We start from the raw sequence: 23,341 nt of genomic DNA, 5'->3' as shown, positions 1-23,341 counted from the left end.
GTAATCCAGGTCTGCAGGAGACGTTCCAGGAGGTGTTTTTTTTGGAAAGCCGGACCTGGAAGGCTTCCTGGAGGTGGTTTGAAACCCCCTCTGCCTGTCTCCTTACACCAGGAGACGCGACTTTCATTTGAGAATATGCATTTGTTTCCTCAGTGTCAGCTACCTTGGAGGGATTTCACAGATCGGAAGGTATACCAGACTCATGAGTGATTTTTCATCTGGTAGAAGACGTCACCGCTCGATCGGTCAGGCTCATCTCAACGATTGCAGGCCGCGTAGTCAGAAATTGAGTAGGAAACCAATGGTAAATCAATGGTACAGCATACTCATCCTCCTCGATGGGCCCACTATGATTAGTATTTAGTTGATGGGTGTTTTCCACTCGATGCTGCTTGCACTCAGGACTTCAAATCTCGAAGAAATGTGGCAGAACTTAATCTATGGAAGGGTTGGCTGCGTCAAGGGAAGTGCTAGTCAATAGCATGAAATGTGGTCTGCGTAATCTTTTGATATAACTGAAACCTGAGAGGTATGTGTTAAATAATAAGAAAAATGGCTTTTTGTGTGTTTTTGATGAGAATCCATAGACAATAGGACTTTTTTTGGGAATGATAAGTATCTTCTCCCGCGATAAGAGACTTTTCAACAAAAGAAATAATCATGAAACATAGAAAGTAAAGATGTGCTGAAGTCTTGAAGTTCACATATAGCAATAGAAAGAAGAAAAAAATGCCCTGGTTGTTCCTTTTACTTTGACGCTGGATCGACCGCCCGGGGATTTTTATTTGGGCAGATGGATGCTGTTTGTCTTATCAAAGCAAGGCTTGAGGTTCATGCCACAACTTATCCTGTTATGCAATGTGCCTTTATCTTTTCAGGCTGGTGAATATAGCCGAATTCAGCCAAAATTATGCGTGAGGTCTGGTGTGATGATATGGTACTCACGGTTGCATCCTTTGATCTAATGAAATTTTCATTACAGCAATAGGTCTTTGTCCCCCCGTTGAATTCAGGCACTAGGGTAGCACAGGGCTGAAAATCTAAACCACCCAATTCTCTGCATCTATGATGGACTATTTTATTCATCAACAGAAAAAATAATCATTAATCCAAGTGATCAATTGGAGTGAAAAGGTTGGATGTGACCAATATCAGAAAGTGCCACTTACAAACCCAATGTGGAGCTGTTGGGTCATTTGAGACGTCAACTGCGCAGTAACAGCGGGTATGAATCCAGGTGCAAGACACGTGCGTCTGACTAGTACTTGTGACCCTATGAAACGCAGTGAAAAAAGGAAGTGCGAACTTGAAAATGTGCATCGCGGGATGGAGTTTGCGAAGGACGTAATTGGCAATGTTAATTGCGCTTTGCTTCAGTTGTGAGGGGTGGAAATCGAAGTGTGAGGGGAAATGGATGGGGGAAATAATGAACTAACAAATCCAGTATTTGGGCATAAATTGTACATACATAAATATGTACAAACTGGTCTTTTACCATCTTGTACCCTCTTGTACCCTAGTGATGGCCCCTGCAAAGTTGCGCCTAGGAATAGATGTGCATAGGACGTACATACATAGCTGGGCATAGCTTGGGTCAAGATGGTGTAATAAATACATTAATATGAAAACATCTTCATGGTACAGACGCCCCAATACAGTTTTCTTTTCAGCGTGGCAAGCCCCGAGGACAAAAGACCGCTATTGTCAGCTCCGGTCTCTTTGGTGACACGGAGTTGATAGGGTTGTGAGTTCGCGCTGTAGCGGCTAGGATAGCGGCCAGCGGAATTAGGGCCACACTATAACCTTTTCAGGCCAATGGGAAGAAAACCACACCTCGACGCTGAGTAGCGGAGGGGCTAGCTCCCTTACAAAAGTAAGGGGACGTGGCAATGACTCAAGCCAGGCGCCGTAGCTTAGAATAAATAAGGGTTATTTTCTAAGTTACAGGTGTGATGACAATCACCTGTAACTATGAAATTCACGAGTTGAAGTCAAAGAAGGCTGTAAGAGAAAGATAAAGTTAGTTGATTATTGTAAACCCCACTCACTATTGATTGTAGTAAGGTTGGCAGGTTTGTATGGTAATAATCTTGGGGGGAAAGATCTCTCCAGAGGAAAGATCCCCCCCTTTCATATTACAGGGACCTGATCCTTCTTCGAGTCAAGGCCCCAGAGAGATCCTTAAATCCAAGGAGGGAGAAGAGGTCCACGGAATTCAGAGGAGGAATTACATGAATAATTATGTAATCTCTCTATGTATGGTAAATCCATAGAGAGATATACTCCATTAGTACATTATTATTCTCAATCAAGGTAAATACATAATAAGTGTGAAATCATACAGTTTAGTACATATAAAGTGATGATTGCAACAAAAGTAATATTATAAGACAACAGGAGGGGTTGGACACAGGATCTTACACAAGATCTAGATCAACCTTAAGGTAGTCTTTAGCCATTGGCACCACCTGCAAATGGGTGTGGTTTTCTCCGCAGCCACAGCCAGTGGTTTTCCCTCGGAACTCGCGCGGCCCCCGGAAAACTCGTGCGGCCCCCGGAAACCATCATTCGGGGTGATGATACACATAACTCACCCGGGCCGTTCATCTGGCTGGTCAAATGACGACCAGCCAAGTTGTGCAACTTGATGACCGGCGAGCCGCGGGTGATCAGGACACACCGATGACCGGACAGCCGCGGGTCATCAGGACACACCAATGACCGGACAGCTGGCCGGTCATCGAGCTATACATGCCTCAATGACTGGTCAGACGGCTGGTCATCAAGGCAGACAGCTCGATGACCGGAGCCGGCCGGTCATCAAGAAGGCAGACACTGATCAATGACCGGTCATCAAGGTTACACCTCGATCACCTCAGACCGGCCAGCTGGCTGGTCATTGAAGTGTCCTTGATGACCGGCTGGCTCCGGTCATCGAGGTACATGTATACCTCGATGGCCAGCCGTCTGACCAGTCATCAAGGTATACACCTCAATGACCGGCCAACTGGTTGGCCATCAAAATTGTACCTTGATGACCGGTCAGCTGGCTGGTCGTCGAGGTATACAGGCACCTTGATGACCGGAGCAGGCCGGTCGTCAAGGCATACACCTTGATCATCCCTGTCATCAAGGCTGGATCATTGACGACCGGAGCCGGCCGGTCATCAAGGCCTTGATCATTGATGACCGGAGCCAACCGGCCATTAAGGCATACACCTTGATGACCGGCCAGCTCGGGTCGGTTCATCAAGGTACATTCATACCTCGAAGACCAGCCGGCTGGCTGGTCATCGAGGTACATATGTTGATGGCCAGCCAGTTGGCCGGTCATTGAGGTGTATACCTCGATGACTGCTCAGATGGCTGGTCATCAAGGTACATGTACCTTGACATCAAGGACACCTCGATGACCAGCCAGCTGGCCGGTGATTGAGTTGTATCTGTGCCTTAATGACCGATTAGATGGCCGGTCATCGAGTGTTTACCGTCTTGATGACCGGCCGGCTCCAGTCATCGAGCTGTCTGCCTTGACGACCAGCCGTCTGACCAGTCATTGAGGCATGTATACCTTGAGGACCGCCCAGCTGTCCGGTCATCGGTGCGTCCTGATGACCCGCGGCTCGCCGTTCATCAAGCTGTACAACTTGGCTGGTCGTCATGTGACCAGCCAGATGACCGGCCCGGGCGAGTTATGTTTACCCCGAATGATGGTTCCCGGGGGCCGCGCGAGTTCAGTTGGAAAACCACTGGGTGTGGCTGCGGAGAAAACCACACCCATTTGCAGGTGGTGTGGGTTACATGAGATGTAATTATCATTGTAGGCACATGGACAATTGTCTCAGTGGCTGACAGCTATCGTCCACGAACCGAGCCTGGCGACCTACACACCGGGGCGGTTGGGGCGGCCTGGGCGTGCATCTCTTGTGGCGCCCCCGGGACCCAGCCAACAGGTTACTGCGACTGTGGCGCGCTGTAACCACATGTCCCGTCCCGATCCAAGGAGCGACACCGTCACGCTCCCTCATTGGCCCTATTGCGCCCCACAAGTGTAAGGACTCCAGTTGGGAGTCCTTCACTGTCTGTCGAGTGGGGGCACAATAGGGAACCTCAGAGCGAGATTCTGGTTCACGGGGCTGTAAATTGCAGGAATGGGCAACAATCTAGCCAGGAGAGATATGGACGCAGGGATCTCTACGTAAGTACATGAACAATTGGGGAAGCGGAGAAACAACTGGGAAATGAGGAAAAGGTCAAGAGAGAGGAAAACGGCTTACCTAGCCGGGAGAGATATGGACGCAGGGATCTCTACCGGCTAGGGAGGTGGAAGAAGGGTCGGATGATATACTTGAGCGGAGTTTGTCCTTGTGACACTTTGTGTGAACCCTTGCGATGCGCGGGGGCTTCACAGTCTCCCCCCCTATAAAAAGATGAGGGGGAGGGTCCCTCCAGTTAGAAGAAGACCGATGAGGAGGGAGGAGAACGGTGGATCGGGTGGACGGTCGCTTTTTTGTTGTGACAGGACGATTGATTGGTGGCCGCTTGATGGGCGGGCAATTGCGTTTGTCTTGAACGTTGGCGACAATGGGAGCAGTTTTTTGGATTAATGGAGAAGGAAGACGAGGTGGTGGTTCCATGATAAGGGAGTTTTGCGGGGGCGGCAGTGTTTTAGTCGCGCTCAGGGGGGGCATTGATGACGGCCGCTTCAACGTCAGTCTGGGGGTTCGCCAATCCAGGGTCAGCGAGGGTGACAGTACCCTCCGGATCAGTGGGAGTGATTGGACCCTCCGGCCTATGGGAGACCCTCGTAAGCATCGCCCTCTGTGAAACTGATGGGTCAATCTGAGGGGAGACGGTACATATTTGGCGCTCCCGCCTTCGGCGATGGCACCACAGGCCTCGAGAAAGGAGACCTCGTCGAATTGAGGGGCTTCAGGAATGAATTCGTCGTCTCGTGTGGTCGCCGAGACACCAAGCGTTTCGATCGCATCCGGGTCGCCTGCTATGGCTGCTGCTTGAACGTCGTCTTCAACGGCAGTCAAGTGCCAGTTCGCAAATCCATGAGCCAAGTCATCTAAGTATCCGTCGACTTGCGCCAGAGAGGAAGCGGACAGTTCGTCCAAGTCAGGCGCTTCGTTTGTGAGTCCCGCAACGCCTGCGGGACGACCAATTGGGCGGCCGGCGGCCGGAGGGTTCGTCCTCGCAGGCCCGCTATTTTTCGCCGTCCATGCTACTGGGGGAGTGTAGTCTGCCGGTCCCGGGGGCGGGAAGAATGAAGCCGGTATCTCCACTCGGCTCTTGTCCATGGGGTTGGGGCAAGCCTTGTGGGCGCTCCCGCAGTGCTTCTTGCAGAAGTGGCACAGCCCCACGCTGTCCAAGTAAGCGTGGAGTCGCCAAACCGTGTCCGCCATCCTGCCAGAGGTAGCGGTGGTGGATGCATTGCGTCGTAGTCGTAAGGCGGATGACTTAAGCAGGTTGGCGTAGAACCCACTCGTGCGGTTTTTGAACTCGCCATATTTGAAGTTCGCCGATCGTAGGATTTGATGGTCGTCGATTTTTGCTTGAAGGACCTCTGGGAGGCCAAAGGTCACCGCCTCGGCTAGTTCGTAGTCGTCAAGCAAATGTTTATCGAAATTGACTAAGCTCTGTAGTGTCCGAGCGCGGGTGCTGAACTCCAGGAAGGTTTCGGTTTCAGCCATCTTCAGTTGGGCGATGTTGCGCTTGAGGGCCGTCTTCCATTCGACTGGGAGGGCGAATTCGAACATTTGTTCCTTGAAGTCTTCCCAGGACTTCCCTTTGTATTTGAAGAATTTGTTCGAGTAGAACGAGAGCAAGTTTGTTTCCGAGATGAGTCCGCCCACAATGAGACGTTTATCGTCCGCGTGCGTGACCGATTTTGTCGCAAAGAAGATCTGTAGGGCTTGGATCCAGCGGAGGAAAGCTTCAACCTCCTGAAAGGGACCTTTGAAGCACGGTCCGTCCGATATCTTGAATCGCTGGAGATCGATGCGGCCCGGAGCGAGTTGTGGGGCCGGAGTAGACTCAGTTTTCGGGATGACACTCTTGCTCCAGGCGTCCAGTGCGGCCTTTACATCCGCTCGGGCTTGGCTCTGAACCGCCTTCAATTCAGCTCAAGCTTGCGCCTGTGCGGCTTGTGCCGCTTCCTGCGCCGCGAGGAGTTGCTTCGCAGTGTTTTGCTGTAGGACCAGGATCGCTTGGATCAGGTCGTTGTTGGATATCTCTTCCGGCGCCGGAGGGTCGCCAGAGGAGCCTTGTTGATTGAACTGGTTCATTGAGGTGGTGTCGTGGTCGTTGTGGTAAGACTAATCCACTTACAAACACGTCAAAAATAGGGAAAAATTAAGATAATAATATATTATAAAGTACAAATAAAACCAATATAGTACAAAACATACTACAACCAACATCTTACGCATATTTCTCAATTATATTATCACCCAGAAAACCAGTACTAGTCTATTTAGTTACATATTCAAATACATAGTAAAATCTTAAGTTTCACATACAAATCCCACCCATTACATAGTATAAATCTATTCTAGGACAGAAGAGGACACTGCTAAAAGATTCTATTATCACATGTTAGAAAATCTACTCTTAGACAATGTTTTCACCCCAAAGAAGAACAAGCCAAGTGATCATAATCCAAAGTAGTATACTATTTCACAAATATCATGTACAGCATCCCAATATAGGTTATCATTTCACACTACAACTGTACAGCATCCCAAAGTAGTATTCTATTTCACACTTGTAAAATCCACTCTCAGACTAGATTATTTACTATATAAGGAGGCCTCTTCTGCCCCTTCTTGTTCCTTTTCTTCCCCATGCCAGCATAAATAGTAATATTAAGAAATTACTTCCGCTTCCATCACCCATCTAAATAGTAAGATCATAATAGTAATAATTATAATATAAATTGAAATCATAAATTGAGAACTTGATAATATAACAAATATAAATTGACCCTTCTAAAAAGTCACTTACGTCAAACTATAACATCTCTCATCCCACGCACAAGATTCCTGGTTCTTAGGGTCTGAAGCAGTCTAGATTAAGAATAATTCTTCTGATTTAGCCACACTAAATTCTTAGTGTAAATTTCTCCCAGAGTTTATTATAGGAAGGCAGCTCTTCAAGCACCTTTAGCCTAAACTTCCCTAGTTTTTGCTATATTCCCTTCCAAGCTCAGATCACGCCTTGCGCAGAAGTTCCACATTGTGGAATGGACGGTGTTCCGTCGAAGCGTTCGGCGATGGAATGTTGATGGCGGTGGGTGCGGCAAGGGTGGCTTCCAAACAAGCGCGGCGCATGATTTCCCGGGCAAGCTGTTCTGGGTCTTGTAGAGGGAGGAGGGGGTCGGTGTTGGACTGTTGAGTGCTCATAAGAGGAAGGTCCGAGTCGTCGGACGTTTCCGTTTACGGTTCAGTGATCAGTGGGGCAGTCGTGGTGGCAGTGGGAAGTCAGGAGAGAAGTCGCAGTGGCAGTGGGCAGTCAGGAGGGAAGTTGCAGTGGCAGTGGGCAGTCAGGAGAGGAAGTCGCAGTTGAAGGAAAAAAAAAAAAATTGTTTGCCGAAATGAGGAGTTGACGAGAGGGTGGAACCAGAAAAAAAAAGTGTAAGGACTCCAGTTGGGAGTCCTTCACTGTCCGTCAAGTGGGGGCACAATAGGGAACCTCAGAGCAAGATTCTGGTTCACGGGGCTGTAAATTGCAGGAATGGGGAACAATCTAGCCGGGAGAGATATGGACGCAGGGATCTCTACGTAAGTACATGAACAATCGGGGAAGCGGAGAAACAACTGGGAAATGAGGAAAAGGTCAAGAGAGAGGAAAACGGCTTACCTAGCCGGGAGAGATATGGACGCAGGGATCTCTACCGGCTAGGGAGGTGGAAGAAGGGTTGGATGATATACTTGAGCGGAGTTTGTCCTTGTGACACTTTGTGTGAACCCTTGCGATGCGCGGGGGCTTCACAACAAGGTGCAATGGAATTAACGTGGCTCGGGATTGCTCCGGGGCAACCCACGGATATATGATCCGTGACAAGGGTTAAGCTAGGGGAACAGTGCACCTTATCCTAGGATGATCCGAATCACTCGGATCAACCCGGGGACTCTTGTCGGATAATCAGCGGGCCTCTGATCCATGATCATGTGTCACTAGACCTGCGTAGGGGAGCGGACTTGTCACAGGCTTGATCAGAGGCCAGGCGGCGTGCTCACTTGACCAAGGATTAGTGCATACACAAACTTCTGCAGAATTTGTGGGCAACAAGATGGCCACAGCCAGTAGAATGCATTTCAATGGGGCAAGGGGAGGAGATCATGAGATATTTCTAGTACATATAGGCTGCCCAGTGCTGGTCAAAGGTTGGGATGAGAGAGCTTCTTATGTGATACATAGGGCTGGTGAGTGCGATATTTAGAAACTATACTGATGATACTGAGAAAACAAGGAAGGCAGAATCCAATCAGTTCATCTAGTCCCAATGGCATCGTAATTTGAGACTTGTAATCAGCAAGAAATGGGGCAAGACTCACCGGGACAGTAACTGTGATGACTTTGTCTTTGGGAGCAGATCAATGTGTGATAAATTTACATGTGTTTATGTACCGGAAGATTAAGCAGGTGGAGGGAATTAAAATAACAAAGGCTGTTTGCATGGAAGAAGGGAATTGGAGGGAATGAGGTAGTTGGAGGGAAGAGGGCCCAAGGGGAGCCGGAGGGAAGAAGGGAGGGTGGATGATGGTTGGCAAGGCACCAGGGATGTTTCCATGGCACTTGCATGCAAGTGCTTTCTCTTAATTCCATGATAGGTTTGGTTTGAAACCCTGGGTGTGTTGGTTCTAATTCAAGCACTAATTTGGCCTGATTTTGCCAAACCCCATCCCAAGTTGAGTGGATGTTTTCTGCAACTCAAATTTAATTCTTGTGTAACTTGGTCTAAAACATGGATCATATCAAGTTTTATGATTCTTGAAATCAAATTTATACTTAAGCTGCTAGCAAGGCGCAGCCTCTTGTGTGGTCAGATTACAATCTTAAACCAGGGTAAATTCTTCAGCACTCACATTCAAGCTCATCATAAATAACTAGAGATCAACGCGGCTACGCCGCGACAACCCCATAGTCTCCCCTCACTCCCCTCCCTCATCGCCCTCCCCCAAGCCCCTCCCCCCGGCGGAATGCCACACCGCCCACAGGGGAAGATGAGAGAATCGGTACCTGAAATCAACGGTCAGCCGGTTCCTAAGAAGAGAACTTGTTTGGCTCTAACCAACCCGATGTGGCTCTCCATTGCGATGACTCAGGAGCCGGGAGCTTCCTGCGCCGCCCCCCTGTATAACGCCAGGGCATCACAACATCATCGCAGGCACGCCGACCAATGCTAGTATGCAAACCCACCCCACAGCCAACACTCCGGGCACGGATATCACTCCTAAGGTGGCAATCCCCAACCAACGTCACATTGACCCATGTGACTTAACAACTGTGAAAGCATTCAATTTTTGGAATACTATGGAGTGGAAGTATGAAAACAATGCAGCTCCAAATTAAATCCAATCCTAGATCATCGAAATGTAAGAACCAAGGCGCCTGTAATGAGCAACTGTTAACCCTCACCCCAAACAATTGACCCCAACAAAGATAATTTTCTCCCCCCATTAGCCAACCTCCCTCAGACTCGTTGTTTTCCCATTGCCGGTCACGCGACAATCATGATCGCACATAACTTGATCTCAAGGGATTAACTGATCATAGATTGACTCGAGTCTTGGTGTTTGGCTAGACATAACATAAACCCCCAAATTAGTTTTGATTTCAGGATATGTCAACAATGGGACTCACGGCGAGAACTACAACTCCCTATGGAAATGCCTACATGCCCGTCTGACTCATCCAATAATCTTTTCCTGTGCATTAAGATAATTAGTCAACGTTGGAGAAAAATTAAGCTAAGTACGAACCTTTTTTTTCGTTCGAAAATATTGCCCTGTGTACTACGTTGACGATACCGCGCCTGATCTTTGGTTTGACAACAAGGAGATCCTTAACATTACCAACTCTCGAAACAGCCACATACAGCTGTCCATGTGAAAAGGTGTCTGTTTCGAGATAAACACCAACTCTATTCAGGGTTTGCCCTTGACTCTTGTTCACCGACATTGCGTAAGCTGGTGCAACTGGGAACTGATACCGGAAAAATGACAATCCTGAACGCGCGTTCGACTTATTTTGCAGCTTGACCCTTGGCAGAGTGACTTCCTTTCCAGCGAAAGGCCCTGACATAAGTCTTCCCGCAATGAAACCTATCCCAAAATCATCCACAACAATCCGAGTGCCATTGCATACCCCATTACCAATATCCATGTTCCGCAAGACTACCAGTGGCATCCCTACCTTGAGGGTTATCTCATGTTCTGGTAACCCTGGAAGTGACAGTTTGTTCAAACATTCTTCCGGCAGACTTCCTGCACTGTCAGGGTCCGGCGTATCAATTGACATCATGATACCTGGCAGACCGGGTAATGAGTTGATGATCTCGTCATTGAGTAATTTGACGTCACGATTCAAAGGAGCCAGTATACAGCGTTCGTTCAGGTAGTTAACGGTCAAATCGTTGCCGGGAATTGTCATAGAAGATAAGTCTTTGTACACAAACTCAATCAGCCGTCGGCGCATTTCAACATTGGTTTCGAACGACTCAAGTGGTATATGATGAGGTTCGATAATGCCAAAGTCCTTGTCCTGCAGCTTGCCCTCGCCTAACTGTAACAACGCCTGAGAAAATTCAACGTTCGACCGCGAATTGTCTTGTGTAATTGCTGTTGCTAGACGCATGTTTTGCGTTAGTTTGAGTTGCACGGTAGATTCCCAAATTGGTAGTGACCGGATTGTTGCTGACTGAGCTGGGGGGAACTCGTTGTACTTGACGACGGGAAGAATTTGGCGAAAATCCCCTGAAAAAACGACAACTTTCCCTCCAAAGTCGAGCTCCGAGTTGCAGATGCGCTTGAGAGTTAGATTTACCGCTTCGATTGAGTTCTTGTGGATAGTTACAATCTCGTCCCAAACGATAAGTTTCGCGGCGCGTAATCCGACGGCCAATGCGCTATCAGAGTCAACAGGGCACTCTGCTCCGCGGTGAACTTCAATTGGTATCTTAAAGGCTGAGTGGGCTGTCTGGCCGCCAGTTAAAAGCAATGCGGCGACCCCGGACGAAGCTACAACCAGTTTGGGAAAGTCGCTGACAGTTGCAAAGTCAATCAAGGTATTGAGGAGGAAGGTTTTGCCGGTGCCGCCCGGGCCATCTAAATAGAACAAGGAATGTTTCGATCTTTGGAGAGACCGGGTTATCTTATAGTAAAAGCCCTTCAGCTTGCGGTTGAACTTGCGTAAGTTTGAAGATATCCTTGACTGAACGGCCACGGGGTCTTCCTTATTTTCAACGGCAGCTTGCATCGTCATTAACAGTGACGCCTCTTCGGTATCTGGCCCGATCCCACAAGATTCGAGAGTTCGGCCCATGCCGGCGAATAAGTCTTTCAGCCGGAATAAGGCTATAACACTTCTTTCAATGTCGTTCAGGATTGTGCTATTCCGCTTCTTCATATCACGCCGGGTGCAGTCATCGGTAAATGCGAGGAAATGGTTATCAAAAAGAGAACGTGGGTCCGACGGAGGCGAGTGAACACAAATCATTGCGAACATTTGGGTCAATTGAAACCCCGATCTGACGAAGGAAGCTTCTGTCAGAGCTTCGTTATACAAAAAATCGTTGACCAGGAGCCCCAATTCATTGCAAGCTGATTGGTAATCGGGGTAAAGAACGCCGTTGACCGTGCGGAGATCCTCATGCGATTCGATTGCTTTTCGATTCAGAAGCAAGACCCGAAGATAAAACTTCTCGCCTGCGAGATAAGATACCGAGAAAATTTGCCCAACGCAAAGTGATTTCGATTTCCTTGGAATCCAGCGCTTTTCCGACCTGCTCCATGAGAAATAGGTTGGGATATCTTCATAGAACAATGATCGAGCTCTTACGCCGTCGGCCCCTATTGCGTCATCAATATTAAGTTGATAGAATCCAGTGAGAGTGGTGAGTAATGCTCGTCCTGTGTGAATTTGGCCTTCAAGGGCTTCCTTGCCACTGAAATATACCAATTGTTCCCCCTCATCGTGAATGTTTAGGCGAGTAACAGCAGGCGAGCGGTCAGAAAGGGGAAACTTTAAGATTCGCCAAGCGGCTAGAAGATCTGCCGTGTTAGTAAGTTAAATTAACTGAGGCAGTAAGGCTGGTACATACCTTCGACGGGACTCACATACCTACCCTCCACATAAGTCTTGACCTCGTCCTCCGCATCAACAGATATGGATAATCTATCATGTCCTTTTGTGATATATTTATATAAATATTTAATCGCGGTAGTGCTTACTGGGACCTCAACATTTATATGGCACTCGAACATCCTCGTCAAGAAGGGACTGTACGGTACAACGTGTCCGTTATTGAAGGTAGTCGTATGTTTCTTAACAGACCTTCCATCGTCACGTCGCTTATAAACGGGATAAGCTCCCTCTACGTTTACCGTCCGCTCACTGAGGGGCTTGGGAAAACCGTACTTGCACACTTTCCCATTCCAACATGGGCGCCCGAGGCATGGACCGTGAAGCATGAACTCGCTTGCAAGAGCGAATAGGACTGGGGATTTTTCTGGGTCCGGAAGCTCGGCCGTTACGATATCATCGATATCTTCTGGGGTCACTGGCTTCGACGATTCTTCTAAGGTTAACATCAAATGAAGGTGCGGCAAACCGCGTTTTTGGAATTCAACAGTGTAAACGTAGGCGACGACACGACCGTATCTTTCCATCTTGACAAGCTCAAAAATCAATTCTTTCATCTTCAAGTAAAACACCCGGGCTACAACGGTCGGATGATCATAAGCTTTTTTCGTCAGATGTTATTTCTTCAACAATTTCTCGCCAGTTAGGATTGGCGGTCATAGTTATGAATAGCGAAGGAGGCCCAAATCGCCTGCACAAGGCCATAGAGTCGTGGTAAAGTTGCTGCATGCACCTTGGGCTACCGATGAAAGTGGACGGCAAAATAACTCTCCGACCAGTAATTTCGGATTGGTTTTCCAGCGACGTGACAAGTCGATTGTATTGGTTCACTTTGAGCTTATCTTGATTGCTTGTGATGAATTGGAGTCGTTGCCTTTCAACGCACACATACATATCGACAAGAATCTCTTGAAATAGAGAGCGGCCGGCAAGTATGGCTGAAAAATGTTTTCGCCGCTGGAATAGCAGAAATGCAAACCACTCTAGAGAACCTACTTTTCTGTTTTGAACTGGCCAACGTTGTTGTCAGTCAGGTTCTGTTAAATTATATGAATCAATGAACACACCTCTTCCAGTATGGGCTTGATAAAGGTTATCCCATTGTTGTTCACCGCGGGGAAACAATATTGGATACCAAAGAGGAAAATACGCCGAATGGCAGTCAGAAATCAAATCGAGTCGGTTGTCGCGGCGGTGGAGTAGGATTTGTCTTTCTTGTATAATGTCGCCTTCGCCTTCAACAACGACAGCTACCTCATCGATGGTTGGGCAATTGTAGCGTTTGGGATCGGCTCCTGCTGTCGGGACACCTCGAAGTTTAAGGGTCTTTGCATTCAAATCTTTTAGTATATCGAGAGCGGACCTGAAGCGTTGCGCGTAGGGGTTGATACGGGACATGAGAGAAATGAGCTCCAAAATTATGCTATTTTTCATTTTTGAGCCGGGGCCGTTTTCCCCCGCTTTAACACGAGCCTTTGACATCCTATAGTCAGCCTCTTCAAGTCCTTTGTTGCCCACTACGTAGATTTGTGCGAAACCGGGGTTATCGTTGGCTGGAAGGACGGACGAGATTCGATGTGTCATTCCACCCGAGACCTTGAACACCTTGACTCCCATTGGACCGTTGTGGTAAGCCAATCCTGATCTACCCAGAAAACCAGCAACCATCAATCACAATGCTGTCACACCTCAAGAATAAATCCCATACCTCTGGCCCCCTTGTCAGCAAAGCCCAAGCCCCTCAACATCCCCACTCAATGGAAATACCCTGGATAATAGTATTCCCTCTTCCCACACTCTCCCTCTCTTGGGTAAACCCTCTTCCTAGTCTCAAACATCTACCCAGATCACATTTTACCCCCTTCTTCTAGTGTTTCCTTAGAACCATGTGCTCAAAGATGTATAAGCACCCTTGAAACCCTTCACCCTCCAAACCCAACATGATACACATTATGCTAGACATAGCCCCAAACCCCACCTAGATTATTACTTCCTGAAACACTTCATGAAACACCTGACTCCTCCTATCTTAGATCCTTAGATTACTTCTTCCTGAAACACTTCCTGAAACTCATAACTCCTCCTATCTTAGATCATAGAATATTCTACCCCTTTTATGTCTCACATATCCCCTCCTCCAACTAGGAAGATTGCACCATAGCCCCCAGAAGATGGCATCATCCCCACCCACTATTACACCATCATGTGACTCCTTGAACCACTACTCTGACCACATGGCTGTTTCACCCTATAGAAGTAGAATGTTCTATGCTTCCCTGCAGGTTATCCTTGTTTCCTCATGGCTCCTCTTTCTTGTGTATATAAACTGGGTTGTTTTCCTCTTCATTTATTCCCCATCAGATCCTGTCAAAGTAATTCAGATCACTGGTCACCATTCACTAGCCTAGCTTATGCCATTAAATCAGAGTGGACAAGCTTGATAAGTCTATGCCAAATATATCAGGTTGGACAGACTTTACATTACCTTTAACTTGCTATTAGATTAGTAGAAAGTAAACCCTTAGACAAACCTCAAGAATCCTCTATAGCCACACCTTTCCATAAGAGTCCACACTCTTATATTCTTTTTCTTGTTCCCAGAGAGGCAGCCCATTAAAGCACCATTCCCTCTCCAGCTCTATTCATCCCAAGAGTAGTTCCACACCGTCGACGGACCTATCAATGTTTGCTCCTAGCGAGGTAAAGGACATGGCGTTGTTATACATTCTTGTAAGGCCCTGGAATTGCTTTGACCCTAACGAAAAAATGATGGGTAAGTAATCAACATGTATGTGTTTTCACAGTGGCCACGCACTTGTATCCATGTTCTTGAGCAAATTGGTTAGTAGTTTGGGATACTTTGGAGCGTCTTTATCAAACGCGGGTAATGTCACTTTGTCCTTTTGACAGCAGGTTGAATAGGAGACTGAATTTTTACGGCGTTCCGCGAGGGTCGCTTCGTCTTTCCAATGGAGAGCGCCGCAACTTTTGCACGGTTTGTCGCATTTACCCAAATATTGAGGCACTTTATAGTTGATTTCGTTCTTCAACTGATTTTTGTATGCATCATTTGTGCAGGCGAAGACTCGGGCTTTGGTCGGGATAAACTCTATTTGAACAGGTTGATCATTTGAATTACCTGCTTTCGACATCCCCGGACAGGATCAAGGGTCGGATAAGTGGAGGTCGCGTCGGAGCCGCCGGATGGGATTATCTTGGGATCAGTATATCTGGGAATCTGGTTGTCCCGTATGTCAAATTGCCGGAAGGTGAGATGTTGAAGGTTGTCTGGGAAATTCGAATTGTCGCGTTGCCCATTAAGCATAATGGTGGATCTGGTTTATGGCCGGGGGTCTCTTCGGGCGGATAATAGCCATCCCGTTGGGATTAATCCGATTTTATGGGCAAATTTGATGACAAAGCTAATTTGCAACAAGGGAATCCTGCCCTGGTCATAATTGAAGTATTTACGATTCATTTAGCATTTATGCAAAAGTGAGAGATAGGCCCTAGCATGTTGAAAACTTATAGACAATTGGCTTAAGGAAAAACATGATGAAAGAGTTGAAGCATATACATGAAAGCAGTATGATAAGAATTGGTACAATTTATAAAATGAAGTTTTGCGCAAGCAGTGAAGGGTGAGGGAAAACCTCAGTCAAGCGCAGAGTTTAAAACTTCTTGAGTCGTCGTGCGGCGTCTCGGAGAACATCTTCACGAGGACGACCACGTTTTGAAGTAGGGGAAACCTTGGGTTCAGGGTCTTCTTCTCCTTCGTTGTCTTCATGATCATCGTCGCTGGGAGGGTTAGATTCATATGCCGGAATGGGAGCCGCTTTCTCTTTGCCCTTCTTTGATGTTATGGTTGCTTTATTTTGAGACAAGGGCTTAGGTAAATGATCCGACTGTGGGGTTAAGCTAGGGGTTTGCGACGACGAGGGGGCTGAGTTGATCTGTGTAGACGATGAAGAAGGCTTTTTTGGCGAAAACGTGGTTCTGGATTTACAGTGTCAGCTAAGTTAAAAACGGGAAGAAAGGATTGACCAACAATTTGCATCCTTCGGCAAAACCTGGTTTGTTTGAGCAAGCCGCAAGAGGGTTGGAGCGTCCGAGCTGATGGCCGGTGGTGACGCTAACGGAAGAAACCTGGGAAACATGTATAAGTTTGAATCATTTAAGTTACAATCAGGGGACATGTTACATACCAAAACAACGGCAATACTATCCTCCATGTCGAAGTCGACGAGCCTCCCAATGAGAAAAACCTCTCGACCAATCTGGTATAACGTGTGCGTCTTCACCATGTTTTTGGTTCCAGGAATTACGTATCAAACGTTGAAGCGTCGGTGGCACCGTTCCTGAAAATTGTTGATCAAGGATAAGTGGCTATCTTGACCTTGAGAAAGTTATTTAAAGGACTGACCTCCGAATCCCAGTTGCAATGGGCTACGCTGATTTCGAGGCGAGTTGAGATTTCGTTTCCATCAGACACAATTTCTCTCCTCAAGGTTATGAGTCCCAGGGAATGTATAATTGTACAGTTTGTGAAGTCAGGTCGTTCGGGGCCAGTATTCCCGGTGCGGGTGAGAGATTCTTGGAAATATGTGAACATCGGCATGGATCCGTCGTTCAGAGCAATCATTTTGCCGCTCATAGAATAGATGCTAGCGGTGTCCAGGACGTTGTTAAGGGCTGTATTCGTAACCAATTCAACCTCAAAATTTTCATTCTTTTGATCAAATGTGCCGCCCGATTGGATGAAAGACCGAGTTTTGACGTAGCCGTAAAGGTTGCCTCGAACAGATTCGCCCTGCGACTGTTTTATGAGTGGTTAGCGTTAGAAGCAGGAGCTTTGTGTGTCAAGAAAAAAACTAACGTCAGAGACGGGTTCGAAATGGCCGTCAAAAGCAACAGGGTGGTTAGGGGCTCTGGTTGCGTTCATGTTGAGTGGAGGCTAATCAGGGGGATTTCGAAGAAAAGGGGGCTAGGTGACTTATTTGGTGGATGAGTGAATCAGTGGTTGAAAGAAGCTGAGGGATGAAAAGTTGGTGAATATGTAAGCTGAGGGATGAGTAGGTGGGGAATGAGTGATTGTCGAGGGCAAGTAGTAGGCAATTTATAATAAAGATGTGTGTAGGGTTTTTTGTGAGATGGTGGAGCGGTTGTCTGTGTGTACAATTTGATTGGTCGGTGCAGCCTGGGTAAGGTCGTCGGAGGGCTAGGCAGTGGAGACAACGTTAGGCTAGTCTGGTTGGGTAGAGGTGTATTGCGCGGTTGTATCATAGTTGTTCAAGTCAATTAGGATAAACGTCGTCAACTAACCAGGCTGGTGAAAATGGAGCTTCAATTCGGTGGCCTGATACCGTTGTTCGCGTCGACGTGGTGAGAATGTCAAGAAGATGGTGGGATTGTGGTCAGGTACGGATTTGGTAGACGCGGGCCGGGGTTACTCCATGATACAGGGGTGAACATACAGGGTGATGAGAAACCCAGGGATGAACAGTGGTTGTGAGATCAGGTCGGGGGTTGAGGGTCCAGTGTCAGAAGGGGCGGTGGGTTTTGAGGAGGATTGGGTGTAGGGGATCAGAAATATGTTGGTGGGTTGTTATGGCGTATCACATGCGAGGAGAAGGGTCAAAAGATGAAGTGACAACAACGGAATCAGATTAGGCTTTGGAACGGACTATATAAAGGGGGGATGTGGGAAGCAAATCCCCAGGCGTACCGGTTTTTGCTGTAATTCCAGCTGGCGGTGCGCCTCCCGCCAAATCCCCATGTGCAATTGCGCGGGGTGAGGGCTCAATAGTTGGCCACCCGTTATGCATGCTGCCTTGTGCGCTGCAGGTGGCCATCATTTACACATGGTTTGACCCTTCCGGTGAGTTGGGCGGCGGTGTGAGCCTGGGTGCAGCAGCTTCGGCTGGTGTTGGGCTGGGCGGATATGGGTGTTTGTGGAATGTTTGTACATAATTTTGTTGATTGATTAGGCCGTAATTTTTGTACTTTGTTGAGGCCAGTTATTCTGGATGATAGATTTGTGATATTTTTTTGGATGTTGTTGAGGCAATTGTGTTATTTTTTTGTATTTTTTTTTGTATGGGGGCTCTAGTACAGGGGAAACCCTGGCATTTTTTTGCCATGAATCTTTGAATTTAATAAACTTGGATGTTCAAGAATTCATCAAGATTCCTTCTGGAATTTGACGGTGAATTTATGCTGAACCTATGTTCCATGCATACAGCTGAATTCATGTTGAAATGTGCTGATATGATATCAAAAACCCTGGGACTTGACTTGATTATACGGTGTCCCCACCATGTAAGCATAAGGATCGTGGACAAAAATCCTATGCTTACATTGCAGTATGCTTCTCAAAATTCCAAAACAGTTTTCTGTTTAGGATCAAAACTAAATTACAAATTGATCAGAATGAATATTGAATTGTTTTGTAAAAGATAAGCGTCACAAACTGTTCTGCTTTTGCCTTTCATTAGTTCAGAAATAAACTCACAATTATCCCAGGTCCTAGATGTATACTGAAATCAACTTATTTTTCAATTTATACTTTTAAACGCGAAGCTTGGCAATAATCCATATCAATTAGAGTGTTCAAAGTTGACTTGCATAAAATCATAACACCATAAAATCATAAAATTCTAAGCTGAAAAAAATATGTACACCCAAACACTCAAATTAGAGCAACCTTTCTAAAAAGGTCCATATAAAATCACCATTTGAAAGTTTTGTGATTTTATGATTTTACTAGGGAACTCGCGGCTCCGGCGCGGGCCACACCCAAGCCGCACTCTTTCCAGTTAGGGTGTTCAAAGTTGACTTGCATAAAATCATAACACCATAAAATCATAAAATTCTAAGCTGAAAAAATATGTTGCACCCAAGCACTCAAATTAGAGCAACATTTCTAGAATGGTACATATGAAATCATCACTTGAAAGTTTTATGATTTTATGATTTTATACATTGAAAATTTTATGATTTCAACTTTGAACACCCTTAGTGCACACCAATCGCAAATGCATATAGCTAAAGTTCACAGAAAAACCTCACAAAACAAGAAAGTCAACAAAAATCTACCACGAATAATGAAATGCCCCCACACCTGTTCACGCTAGGGCCATTGTCACATACCAAACCAATCTCCTAACTGCATCATTGAAAAGTTCCAAATGAATGAAATTTGAGGTTAAATATAATTTGGCTTTGTCTCAACTAAGCCTACCATTAAACCTTGAAGGTTTGGTGCTCTTGAAAAAGCAAAATATAACTGGCCATGTGAAAACACTGGACTTGGCAAGAATACTCCAACAGGCCCCAGGGTCTGACCCTGAGCCTTGTTTAAAGTCATTGCAAAAGACAGGGCCACCAGGAACTGATATTGTGAAAAATTGGTAGCAAACACCTCATCCGGTTCATGGATGATGGTGAATTTTGGCAGAGAAATTTCCAATCCCTGCAGTTAGGCCCGTCATTACATCCAAGTTTATTAAAACCAGTGATTTGTGGAAAAAAAATTCAAGGGTTTCCCCTGTAATATAAACAATTTAATAAAAAACAGACAGGATATCAATCTACAAGTTGACAAAATAAACAAAAAATATATCATAAGCTAAATTACATCCAAGTTGATAAAAATCTTGACCAGCAACCTAGCCCAACACCAGCCGAAGCCGCTGCACCCAGGCCCACATTGCCGCCCAACTCACCGGGAGGGTCAAACAACATGTAATCAAGGGCCCCCTGCAGCGCCAAAGGCAGAATGCATCATGGGGCCCAGTACTTTAGCCCCTGCGCCTATGCAATTGCAACAGCGGGGGGGCGTGAGGCACACTGCCAGCTGGAAATACAGCAAAAACAGTTGCGCCTGGGGGAAAAACACGCTGCAACCCAGCTCCTCTTTATGTAGCCAACTCCCACCCGCGGGCCTTTGGCATTGAATCGGACTAGCAGAATCACAACACCAATGCCACGGCAACAACACCATCAACAACGCCCCCAAAAACGCCATCGCCGTGGGACGGCCAAGATGTATGTACATATTTTGGTTGCCAAAGCTAGATGTAACTATGTACTTATGTATGTCTACTAATCAGCCTCCTTGCTGAGTCCTAATGTCGAAGTCCAATGCAATGCCGTCGGTTGTATAACCAACCTGGCCACTCACTGTAAGCTCCACATCTCCTCATCAATATCTTTCTGAAGCATTTTGTTGATTGATTTTCTTTGTCACCCATCAACATCAGACAACAATAAAGCCAAGATTGCAAAATCAGGCGCCCTGGTCCCTCTGAATCGATTGGCGCGTTCAAAAGATACTCGAGTTCAGCGCAACGCTACAGGCGTCTTGTTAAACATGACACATTCGGATGAGAATCGTCAACAACTCATCAACGCTGGCTCGATTCCTATTTTAGTCTCGCTCTTGTCCTCCTTGGCGGCCTCGTGTGTCCGCAATGTATCCATCACCCCACAAAACAAATCACCAATTATTGAGGCGAACTTCTTAAATCCGTTGATCGAGCTGTTGGCGTATGACGAGAACAAGGAGATCCAATGTCACTCCATCTCAACTCTTCGAAATCTGGCGGCCTCCTCAGAAAAGAACAAAGCTGCGATCGTCGAAGCCGGTGCTATCGAACTGATTAAAGAACTCGTCTTGAGTGTGCCTTTGAGCGTCCAAAGTGAGACAACTGCTTGCGCTGCTGTACTCGGAATAAGCGAGAAAATCAAAGGAAATATGTTGGATCTTGGCATACTAGAGGTCTTGATCCCCTTGACGAATAGTGTCAGTGTTGAGGTTCAAGGAAACAGTGCAGCAGCAATCGGTAACCTTTCTTCAAAAGGTATTGACTTTCTTCTATCTCTTTTGTTCAACAATGAAACAGCTCTAATCAATGCATTTTCTTGTGATGTTCAGCCGAGGATTACACGGCGTTCAACCAGTTTGGGATAAGCCAGAAGGCGGGCTAGAAGGATACTTGGTCCGATTTCTAGAATCCCGCGACGCGACATTCCAGCACATTGCGGTCTGGACGTGTATAAAATTGCTAGATTCGGGCAAACATTTCTTGGAGAACCACATCTGATCCTCAAAGTTCATCTTGCCCCTTGTGACTCAACTAGCACTCTCAAACGATGGAAGTGCTGGCGGCACCGGGGGTGCATCGTCAGCCAACGCCGCCCATGTAGACAGCGAGTGTGGAAGTGCATCGGAGGCTGAAGATTCCGGCGAAGTGGAGATTGCAAATTTGGCTAAGAAAGTTGTCAAGATGTTGGGCTTGGAAATCAACTGAGATCTGCCCTATTCTCACCCTAATCGTTCATTCCCTTCGACTATCTAGCAGCCTTGCAATCAGAAAAACACTGCCCCCGCCCTCTCTCTTTTCCTAAATCAAAAATCAGACAGAAGAAAATACATTCAATCAAGCGGCCAGTCAGTTGGTTTGGCTTGGATGTCTTATTGGGAATGAACAACTGTCTAGCCGCTTCATTCAATCTTTTGCTCTCTTTCCTTCCATCCAATTTTGTTCTTTCTTTTCTTTGGCTACAAGACGTTTGTATATTAGTTATAGTTTAAACCAAAGAAAGACAAAAAGAAAAAAGATGTGTGTACTACTCCTTATCCATTCCAGTATCTTCTCCCCTCCCCATCCTTCCATCCTACATCTCAAAACCTAAACAATTTAACTAATTTCTGACTATCTGACCCCCTTTTTCTACAGATTTCTTCCTTCAAACAATTCACATCATCCTTCATGTGCCTTCTTTATCTTTCTCTTCATCCGGATTTTATTTCTCTGAGTTGATTAGTTCAGTTCAAGTCATTTTTCCCCTCCTTCCATCGCACTTCCCTTTTTCCCCTCTCTTCCTTGTGGTATGTATAGTGAGAATAAAAATTTTCAAATGATAGGTCTACAAGGCATCAACCTCAGATTAACAGTGTTTGACCAACAGACCAGATCTTGACTAATCAATACATTCAACACATGGTTCCTCCCCACACAAAGTTTTTGTCAATTGATTTGACAGCAAGTTGTAAGTTCTTCACCAATGGTGCAAAGTAAATACCCACCTAAACACTTTACCTGTGCAGACCAGATTCCTCATGGTGAACTGAGATTTGATCCTAAGCAACAAATCAACAAGATAAATGATGGTATTGAAGGCAAGGGTAGGGCCCACGTCTGTTGTCCCACACTTACAACCCCTCTATTTTCCTTTGGTTTCAAGCAAAGAGCCTAAAAAGTCTATCACCCTGATGAGGCTGTTGCTTACATTTCCGCAGTCCAGGCTGCCATCCTGTCTGGCAACACCTCCAAAAAGAAACAAAACCTTCTCCTCCTGACAAGTCCTACAAGCTTTTCAAGACCAAGGTTGACACCATTCAAGTTTACCAAATAAAGAAAATTCCATTTGCCATTTGCGTGCAGTAAGTTTAGTGGACTTGGTGCAATTGGTTTCTTTGGTTTCTGGGAGTACAGCGGCGCAGGCGCCTTGATCTCTAGTGAAATTTTAAAACATGTGGTTGAACGCTGGTAACCAGCAGTCAATTCCCATTGCACAGGCCTGTCCCTTTTGTCAGGATTTTGTGGCATACCACCAGCATACCTACTGCAACAAAGGAAAGGATTGGGTTTCAGGCGTTCACCCACCACTCAGGGATTTTGAGGGAGCCTGAGCCGCGCGTGAACCTACAAACTCCGGAAAAAATGCGGCAGGAATGAAAAGAAGGCGCCAAAAACCAGCAATCTCCAACCCGTCTCCCTTGAAGTTCGCATAAACACAACATGTGCGTTTCAGATCCCACGGCCCATATGGCCGTATATAAAAATTGTAACATCTGAAATTCCAGCGGCCTAGGGCACAAATTTCTTCCGCGGTCATGCCCAACGGGTGCCTTGGGGAAGCTCTGCCTACTCGGAAAATGTGACCTAGGACGCTCGAGTTCCCA

The 23,341-nt window shown here is 46.5% G+C and overlaps 3 protein-coding genes across 3 annotated transcripts; 1 reads left to right on the top strand and 2 right to left on the bottom strand.

Moving 5' to 3' along the window:
* Positions 1–843: 843 nt before the first annotated feature.
* PtA15_17A89 (uncharacterized protein) lies at positions 844–1,320 on the bottom strand (the record flags this gene model as incomplete). The annotated part of the gene is made up of 3 exons (XM_053164595.1): positions 844–879; positions 946–1,073; positions 1,170–1,320. The coding sequence occupies 3 exons, from the start codon at positions 1,318–1,320 to the stop codon at positions 844–846; spliced, it is 315 nt and encodes a 104-aa protein (XP_053028163.1).
* Positions 1,321–16,043: 14,723 nt separating this feature from the next.
* On the bottom strand, positions 16,044–16,429 carry PtA15_17A88 (uncharacterized protein; the record flags this gene model as incomplete). The annotated part of the gene is made up of 2 exons (XM_053164594.1): positions 16,044–16,325; positions 16,421–16,429. 2 exons carry the CDS (start codon positions 16,427–16,429, stop codon positions 16,044–16,046), a joined length of 291 nt encoding a protein of 96 aa, XP_053028162.1.
* A 766-nt stretch (positions 16,430–17,195) lies between these two features.
* PtA15_17A87 (uncharacterized protein) lies at positions 17,196–21,360 on the top strand (the record flags this gene model as incomplete). The annotated part of the gene is made up of 5 exons (XM_053164593.1): positions 17,196–17,202; positions 20,338–20,418; positions 20,484–20,555; positions 20,634–21,233; positions 21,308–21,360. 5 exons carry the CDS (start codon positions 17,196–17,198, stop codon positions 21,358–21,360), a joined length of 813 nt encoding a protein of 270 aa, XP_053028161.1.
* Positions 21,361–23,341: the final 1,981 nt, after the last annotated feature.

This window comes from Puccinia triticina, chromosome 17A (assembly GCF_026914185.1).
Source record: "Puccinia triticina chromosome 17A, complete sequence".
Taxonomy (NCBI): Eukaryota; Fungi; Basidiomycota; class Pucciniomycetes; order Pucciniales; family Pucciniaceae; genus Puccinia; species Puccinia triticina.
Note: the sequence above shows the minus strand (reverse complement) of the source record. Positions and strands in the feature narration are given on the sequence as shown.